The 9,574-nt window shown below is 36.6% G+C and overlaps 1 protein-coding gene across 1 annotated transcript; it reads left to right on the plus strand.

The window, feature by feature from the left end:
• Positions 1–4,594: 4,594 nt before the first annotated feature.
• LOC118751927 (GATOR complex protein MIOS-like) lies at positions 4,595–8,351 on the plus strand. Its single transcript, XM_036486754.1, has 13 exons — positions 4,595–4,712; positions 4,823–4,996; positions 5,067–5,207; positions 5,450–5,560; positions 5,630–5,819; positions 5,886–6,103; positions 6,178–6,658; positions 6,731–6,821; positions 6,901–7,182; positions 7,246–7,523; positions 7,590–7,782; positions 7,857–8,062; positions 8,148–8,351. Exons 1-13 carry the CDS (start codon positions 4,595–4,597, stop codon positions 8,233–8,235), a joined length of 2,571 nt encoding a protein of 856 aa, XP_036342647.1. The 3' UTR covers positions 8,236–8,351.
• The last annotated feature ends 1,223 nt before the right edge of the window (positions 8,352–9,574 follow it).

Genomic DNA, 9,574 nt, shown 5'->3' on the forward strand with positions numbered 1-9,574 from the left:
TATATACTTAGTAGTAGATGGCGCAGGTGACAAATCAAGGTAAATATGTGTCTGTATGTACGTAATGTAAGTAGAAATATATATATTGTAACTCGACTGCGGATATTGTACACCGGAAGAAGTGTCAATCTTATTATTTATTATTATATTCAACAATTTATATTGAGCTCGAGGCCGTTTTTTAAATGAAAATTTATTGTGTTGGCATAACAAAAATGAAAATAGTGGAAAAAAAGCAAACGATAATTTACAAGGCGTACTTAGCACGGTGCATAGGCAACTGACTGAGTCAGTGGGATCGTCGGTTCGAATCCTACTGTAAGAAGTCTGATGAGGAAATGTGGTGATTTCCGAAATAGCTATCATTCTACCATTTTTTCAAATTATTGTTGCTTTTCCACAATAAATTTTCATTTAAAAAACGGCCTCGAGCTCAATATGAATTGTTGAATATAATTGTTATAAGGCCAAAAAATAACAAAAACAAATTTATTATTGTATTATATATATTATTATTGTTTGAGATACCGCATCATGACGCATTCAAAGAGAATCTCCTTCAAAAAAATTAAGTAGACTAGCTACAAATATACCTTCAAAATTATGGCAAACTGCATTTTTTTTAGTCTATTTTGGGAAAAATTATGGCACAAACGAAATATTTTATACGGCAACCATGTTGACACCCACTAAGGGCCGGTTTCTTTCAATAAGAAAACTGAAAAAATTAACTAAACTTTCTTTTTCATTCTTCTTCATTGTAACTATTTTTCAGGTTTTTTGGGCACGAGTACGCAAATACAGTGATAGTTTTCAAAAATTTAAAATATGAGAAGACCACTTATTTAAAACCATTCAGAGTCTTATACAAATTCTCATGTACATATATATATGTATATATAACATGTATACTTAATTTTTAGGTGTTTCCCTTTGAGATGAGACTTAAATTTAAGAATTCTCGGAAATCTACAAAAACTCATGTATGTATTTTCCAATTTTTACAGTTTCTTTCTCGCTACCACTTCTGTTGGTTCCCATTTTATCAATATTAAGTACATTAGGTTTCAATTTGCAGATGACATGTAGACGATAGTGTCTGATAGAAAACACGGGATGTCAAATGAAAACACGTCTTTGTAGATATAAACCCAACAAACATTTAGGTTTGAGCTCAACTTAGGGTTAGGTTGAGAACTAAAGTATTTCTAAAATCTCCAACGTTGTTTCTCAACAGTAGCGCAAGTGGAAAATTAGTTAGTAGTCAACTTGATCTCCAATATGATTCTCCAATTGCTCCAAAACATAAATGCTGTAATTAATAATAATAGATTGGCGCTTACACATATGTTAGTGTTTGGCCCAGCTTCTTCTCCGGTTTGTGACGTGCGCCTCAATGTTGTCACACAAAGCGGATGGACCTACGGTCTTACGCTGACTCCGAACGGCGTCTGTATTTTTATGAGAAGCTGTTTTTCATGGCAGAAATGCTCTCGGAGCTTTGATATTGCCTGCCGAAGGGCGACTGCTATTAGAAAAATATTTGTTTGGTTTTTTTTTTTATTTTTTGATGTTGGGTTGAACCACGCTTGAACCCAGGCCCTGCGGAATGGTAGCGCGCACTGCTAACCACTACACCACAGCGCCGCTGTAATTAAAATACCAAATTAATTTGTCCCTTTTTAATCGAAATGACATAGATAAATTTAAATATTTTGTTTTTTTTTCACTCCTTTTATAATTAGATTGCGGATTTTTATACAGAAAACGAAGTCTAAAAATATGTACCACATATCTATAAACAAAATATACAAAAATATATAAAATATACATTTTGCTCAAAGCTAAGCCAAAGTTTATGCCTATATGTAGAATGTGAAAACGTTGGGTTGTCTGTTTTTTTTTACTCGCCTACCTATCGGGTTGGCAGGTATGAACAGCTAGGTAATACTAATAATTTTCACTCATCTGTTTAACACATTCAATAGGCTTTATGCTTTCGATTGGTATATTCAATTTGTTCATTAAACAAATAAGTGCAAAATTTAAAAAAAATTTAATTTTTAATATTTCATTAAAAATATCCTGGCCAGGATTTTTGTTCAGTCAACCCACTCGCCAAATATTTCCTAACACGTTAAATTTCAGTTAAAGTAGATTTCATCCATTGAACAGATGGGCGAAGTAGGGCTGCCAACATTTTCTAGGAAACTAAAAAAAAAAATATAGTACACTTCAAATAAATATACATATGTAGTATTATATTTAAAAGAAATAATTAAAACGCTTTTTAAGTGTACACCTTTTTTTTCTTATGCATTTCTTCTTTATATATCTTTGTAAGTATCATATGCTTTAACGCAAAATTAATATAAGTCAAAAGTTTATTTTTATTAGTGAGTTAGTCGCTTTGTTTCTCTCATCTCATCATTTATAAAACTCTTTCTGTGAGTGCCGAGGTAGCAGGAATACAGAGCAGGAACGAAATAAATTTAAGTAAATTTGGCAATTCATTCTAAGTATTTTTAAAAATATTGCAATTTTTTAACTATGGATATATTAATAAACTCAGTATGACCTTTTATTTTAAAGAATATTTCTTTCAATATTTCTACTTCAGGATACAGTTCACCCATTTTAATATACATTTTTTCTTGCAAATTACTGAAATATATTAATATTTATAATACAGGAAATATAGTATTTTTGCATACTATATTTTATTCCAATCGTATTAAGTACGCAGTACAATACTCTATATTATAGTACGTTTGGCAACCCTAGGGTGAAGGTCGTGCCTTACTATTATAGTAATTCGATCTGAATTATCAACAAATGAGTTAATTTGCTCCCAAAATTTTGTGTGGCGAATAACGTCATTCGAAGGGTAATTGGAATGCGAATTACGAATGAGATACCGAAATACATACAGTATCGGTCATATCTATAGCACGCCATTTCAAATTGATATTGTGTGCAACTTATGTTTATTTATTTATTTTTGAGAATTTTAAATTAAAATACAGTTCTTTCTCTTACAAACCCCATATAAACCCAAGTTTAAGAATTTGTAGAAAACTTCAAAAAAGTGCAACAAATTTCCCCCTAAATTTCAAACCCCTTTCTCTGAAGTGTTGGAATTTTTCTGAATATACAGTTTTATAGCCCAATCAATTTTAGTCTGATAATGTGCAAGTTTCAAGTGACTGAAAGTTACCGTTGATTTTTTAGAATTTTTTTCGCCAAAGGTGTTGCGGTTTTCATCCATATACAAATAAATTGAGTTTATTCATTATATGAAAGCCAATGCGACAAAAAAAAATCTAAAAAAAATTAACGGTAATTCGTAGCCACTTGAAATTTGAATATTATCAGACTAAAATTGCAGTGGCTAAAAACCTGTGTACTCAAAAAAATTCTAACACTTCCGAGAAAACAGTTTAAAACTTAGGTGAAAATTTGTTGCCATTTTTTGAAGTTTTCTACAAATTGTAAAACTTGGGTTTATATGGGGTTAAAGAACTGTATTTTAATAGAAAATTCTTAAAAATAAATAAATAAGCATAAGTGGCACACAATGTCACTTTGAAATGGCGTGCTATAGATATGACCGATACTGTAAATAGGGTGCCGTGGGAAAGCCGTATTAGACATTCTAAAACACCTATTCGCTAAGAGCGATTCCCGATTTTTTACTTGGTATGCACATACATACACATGAATGTTTCAAGAAAAAATTTTGCTCGAGTGAACTTACCAATGCGTACCAATCGGAGAAGCCCTGTGGCTCGATAGTTGTGATCTCTGTAGTTGATAACATGAAGAGACTCCCTTCAAGAGAGATTGGTTAATGATGGATTAAATCACTATATAGAGCAGTCATGCCCAGCGCAGGGCACTTTCATATGGAATTCTGCCAGCGCAGGACAATTAAATGAAAACAAACATTTCTATGCACAATATGCACTTTGAAGCACTCACTGCGCCCAACACAGCTTCTGATTTCGCACATTAAACTTCTACCCGCACTTATATTTCACAGCATTTGCAAGGCTAGCTTACTATTGAGCACAAATTTAAACATAAAACCGGATTTGAAACTCCTTTAAACGGAAATATCACATTTTTCACAAACCGAACAGAAAGCACACGTGTCGGCAGAAATTAAAAACTACCGCTATTTCTGCTATGTTTGCTTAGCGTCAGTTGCTGACGGTGCCACCTAGCGGGTAATAGTTGTCACTTATATTCTACAATGTGGGTTGCATCACCCTGTGTGGATGCTATGTTATAAACATAAGCAATTTTATTTGGTTATATAAATATTTTTCAGCTCAAAAGTAATGAGAAATCGTTATTGTTGTTAAAATTATCCTATCTAATTTTCCAAACTGCACTAAAATGTAGTTATTCACTAAAAATTTACGTCGTGTGGCAATGACGTTTCCATACATCCGGTTAGTGCATTTGGTCACAAACCGATTCCGGTAGTGTATTTAGTCCCAAACCGATCCCGTAGTGACAACAGCTGATTAATTGATAAGAGGTTAATGTGTAAACAATTAAAAAGTTAGGACGCACAGTGGAAAAAGCAATGATGAGTGGCACAATTCATGGACTGAGTTGGTTTCCGCAATTTCCAGACAAATTCGTAACCTGGGGACAAGAAATTAAGCTTTATGAGCGCACGCAACACGATGATAGCCGGCGAAGTAAGTACCAGCGCGTTCATCAGGTCAAACAGATGTTGGATATTGAGGGCGCAACTTAGTGAATTATCTTTATTTGGTTTAAATAACTTTTATTCCCTCATTATATGTAGGTGCATTGCCAAATATATCGGCTAACTTCTTAGCCACAGAGACGCGGTACCAGTATGCGCGTTGTGTGCAGCCGTCCTACCACAAAAACCGGCCGATTATCGCCGTTGGATTGGGTGATGGAAAAGTTGGTATTTGCGATTTTCATGAAACTGTCGACAATAGCTGGGAATTTAGTGAGTTTAACACTGTACAAGTTTGTATATTTAGTCTAATTGTTGCTTGTAATTGTCACCCTGCACCCAGCACCACGCCAGCAACGCATGTGCCTTTGTCTAGCCTGGAATGAGTTTGACCACAATGTATTGGCCATAGGACATGATCGTCATCGCTCCGATTCATGTATTGCAATTTGGGATATAGAACGTGGTGTTCCCAAAGATGCAGGTGAGTTTTACTATATGCCGTATGTGAAAACAATGCAGATGCACTAACGATTTTCGGTTGTATAAAAACCTTGGCATCATAAGATAGCAAGCTTGAATCTAATACGAAACTACATGGGTTTAGGTACCCGCAAGTAACAAAACCTGGATTAAGGTCCACGCTTATTTTCGTTTTAGAATGCTTTGAATCAATCTACACACTCTACAAAGGAATACTTTTCTCTTTTCCTTATATGCTTACAGTAAGTTTCTTTGGACACTCGGAGTCTGCCCACTCAATGTGCTGGGACAAAAATCATCGCATGCTTATTGCGGGTGTAAGCCAGAAGCAGATAAAGCTGTTCGACTTAAAGCGTTAGTACAAAAAAAAAACCAAGTTCCCATAATAAGTAACTGTATTTCATACTTTTACTCTCTCAATAGAGGGCAACACTACCTGCCAATCCATACAAACGAAAATGGTACATGGCCTCGCTGTGGCTCCAAATGGGAACTATCTCTGTTCTTACTTGGATTCGGTAATTATGATATGGGATTTACGAGTGCTGGACCATCCGCTGAAGACCATACAATCGGGAAAGAATCATTTACAACTTAGTTGGTGTCCAACGCGGTATGTGCGACAACTTCTTTAATCTATGGAGAAAAGGCTTCTAATTACAAAATTGTTTACTTATAGATCCAGCTTACTTACCTCGCTACAACGTGAATCTCCCTTCATCACCCTCTATGATATACGCAGCGTGGACGCAGAAAGCAGTCGGGAGGTGTACCATGTGAAGCGACAGCTGCAGCCATTCCAAGCTAAGTACTATGCTTCAAACAAACCGCCAACACTCACCTATATCTCCTGGCACAACACGGATTATGAGCGTGCTCTGCTGCTTTCGGAACAAGGTTTTTATTGCAATTTTAAAAATCTGAGACTTCGTTATTAGCTTACTTTGTTTGTTTTTTTTTTTTTACTTTAGGGACCATTTTGGAAATTCGTTTACCGCTTTCTCTGCTCACCACTTATAGCAACCATAAAAAAATACCGCTCCTGCCACAGCGTCCACTAGCCATTGCAAGCACTCCAACACGTCAAAATAGCAGCCAAAGCACTTCATCTATTATATCTACATCCACACTCAATTCGGCGCTTAATTTCGAGATTCTTGACCAAAACTTATCCAAAGAAGAATTGGTTGAAGAAACCTATCAGCGTGCTCTTAGTGATTATGGTTTGAAGACAGATAGGCATGTCGACGGGTTGCCTTTGACACCATATTTGAAAAGTGTTTGGCTAACTTTGAGTAATTTGTATAGAGAAGAACGCTTAACGGGTTTGAAAACCATCTTGGGCATTAGTTTAGGTCACACATCAGAGGCGTTGATGGCCTCATCGCGTATTGAGTCGCGTGTATTGCAATGGCCTGATTTCATAAATTCCAATAATTTGGTGTGCTACAGGTAAAGTTGACACTTAATTCTTTAGAGATGTAGCATTGTTTACATAACTCTTAAATGTATTTCCTTTTGCAGAAGTGAACAACGCGATGTGGCGCTGAAACTCTGCGGCTGGGTGTTCGAACAGGACTTGGAACGCTTCGTAAACGGGCTATGTGACAACAAGGTGAGATTAATTATTAACTGAAATATTAATTGAATTAAATTGTTGTTACTGTCCGTCTTTCCTTTGTATTTCATTGCAGGAGTTCAGTCGCGCTGCCATGATTTGCGTATTTCATCTGAAAATCGTTTTTGCTTGCGACATACTCTCAAAAGCTGCAGATCTCTCACGCAACTCGAAGGATCCTCACGATGCCAGCATGTTTCGCATTGCCGCTATTGCCCTATCCAGCTTTAATGCAGATCGTTGCAACTCGACTTGGCGTAATCAACGCTCAAATGCCAATAAACAAATACAGGATGCACATTTGCGTGCCATATTCTCATTCCTCACCACCGAGAATGATAACTTCGATGCGGTGCTGGTAAGCTAAAAGGGTGATACTTGTTATAATTCTGAATTGATAAATAAAATTTACCGGTTACAGACGGAGGATGGCATCTCACTTGCCGATCGCGTGGCTTTCGCTTGCAAATACTTATCGGAGAGCAAGTTGGCAGATTATGTTAAGCAGTTAATACAAAAATCCATTGAAAGCGGTGACCTAAATGGCTTGCTGCTCACTGGTGAATCGCTGGATGGCATCAATATACTGCAAGCTTACTTGGATTTAACATCCGATGTACAAACAGTCGCGTTAATAGCTATCAATTATTTCCATCGAGAACATTTCGCAGATAATCGCATACAATATTGGATTAGCAGGTTGGGGAAGCTAACACCAGAATTTGTTACTTTAATATAACTTTATTTTACTTGCTTGCTACACAGTTATTTAGATGTTCTAAACTCGTGGGGCCTTTGGGAGAAACGCGCTGAGTTGGATATAAAAATTGAGAATCTACGCACCGGTACACGCACCACGCGCAGTGTTTTTCTCTCGTGTAACTTTTGTGGCAAATCAGTGTCGAGTGCTTTGCAGGAGGATGCGCGCATGCGCAGTGCATCTTCGAATGTGAATAAAGTAGGCTTAATATGCGGCAAAAAAAAATTTGTATATTTTTTCTAAACAGCCTTTTCATTTTAACCACTCCGCAGCTTTCCTCCTGCCCTAGTTGCCGCAAACCACTACCGCGTTGCTCTCTATGCTTGCTACACATGGGCACTACGCTGAATATTTCGCTACCCAGCGATGCGACCCACGAAAGTTTGGGCTGGCAATCGAAACCGTTTTCGAAGTGGTTCTCCTGGTGTCAGACATGTCGACATGGCGGCCACACCGAACACATGATGCAGTGGTTCAAGTAAGTCGCGTTAATGTACTACTTTACATATTTATATATTCCATTCTATAATATACATTGTGTATTTTTCTTATGTATTGTACAGACAAAATTCTGAATGCCCTGTTAGCTCCTGCACTTGCCGATGCTTTGACTTGGACGGCACCGTGCCCAATGACTTACCCGACTATTAATAGCTTTAATAGGTTTAGACTTTAGCAACATGATCCCAATTATCTACTCGTTAATTGGGCTATGCAATCCTTAATTATTTGTAAGTTTATACGAAAATTAAAAGAAAAATCAAGAATATTTGTGCTGTGTGGATAAATGTATATTCAAAATTGCGCTTCCTTTTCCAAAAGCTATGGCTCATAATCGACTCTTCTCATTAACCGCATTAACTTGATTTCATTAAACATTCCTTCCTTCTTTTCCCGTCCCAACCCCGCATTCCCTTCCTTTTAAATACAGTTTCAAGCTGTACTCGTAAGTACGTGTATGCACTCTTTAGAAGATTAATTGCCGTAAATACATTTAATAAATTGCATTTCTACTCTTAAGTTGCTTTAGCCATACATGCTGCTGCTCATGACGTCTTTCTCTTGCGGCTGTTCTCCTGCAATTGGGCGGCTTATTATTTTTTGCTTTCCCCACAAACAGGTTCATTTCGGTCCACCCTTTGGCGGCTACTGTTCCTTAGCTTAGCGGCTCTCTCGTGGGAAAAGCACATAAATGAAAAGCAATTTGTTTTGTAGCTGTTGTTTTCTTTATCGTTTTTAGCGCCAAATTATGCGATAGTTAAATGTTTTTCATTTCGCTTCTTTCCCTTTGTAGGCAGCGCCCAATTCCCAATTATTTGATTCTGCAAATGTAAAAGAAGGTTTTCTTGATTGGCTTTTTCAATGTTGCTGATGGTTTATGGCGGATTGTAAATATGTAGTTGGTTGGAGCTCATATTCTGCATGCTGAGTGAATATGTATAAAACTTAAAATTTTTGTTAATTATGAACGGCAGGACATCTAAGCTTCTGGCTTGCCTTACACTTAGCTAAGCTACTTTCGGTCCTTTAGGAGTAGTTACTATGTTTCACAAATGTTTATTCCATAGCGTCATTTCTTACCCGTTCAAGCTCAAAGTAAGTAGACTCTACATTGTAGTCAGTTATCGTTAATTAGACTTAAAAAGGTGTGTATGGGGAAACACGTCTGACTATTTCTTATCAGTTCGGATTCGTGCGGGATCGCAACTAATACTAAATCTGCTCGTATGTAGTGTCAGTGGTTTAAGGTTTTAAACGTTCATATAAGTATAAGGAGTAGATTTACGGGACACGATTTCTTACTGAACGTGATGGTGGACACGGTTTTTTCAAACGGGGTTCAACCAGTTTTTTTGAATATTTTTGGGCGGTATTATTGAAATCTTGATTTTTCGAATTCCGGGTAAACCGGGGTTTTTCAATTGAATATACCGGGTTTTCACGTAGCTTATTTTTTTTTTTCATTTTAGAAAGGGTCATTTGGATTTAA

The sequence above is a fragment of the Rhagoletis pomonella genome, unplaced genomic scaffold (genome assembly GCF_013731165.1).
Source record: "Rhagoletis pomonella isolate Grant_MI unplaced genomic scaffold, Rhpom_1.0 Rhpom_scaffold_01089, whole genome shotgun sequence".
Taxonomy (NCBI): domain Eukaryota; kingdom Metazoa; phylum Arthropoda; class Insecta; order Diptera; family Tephritidae; genus Rhagoletis; species Rhagoletis pomonella.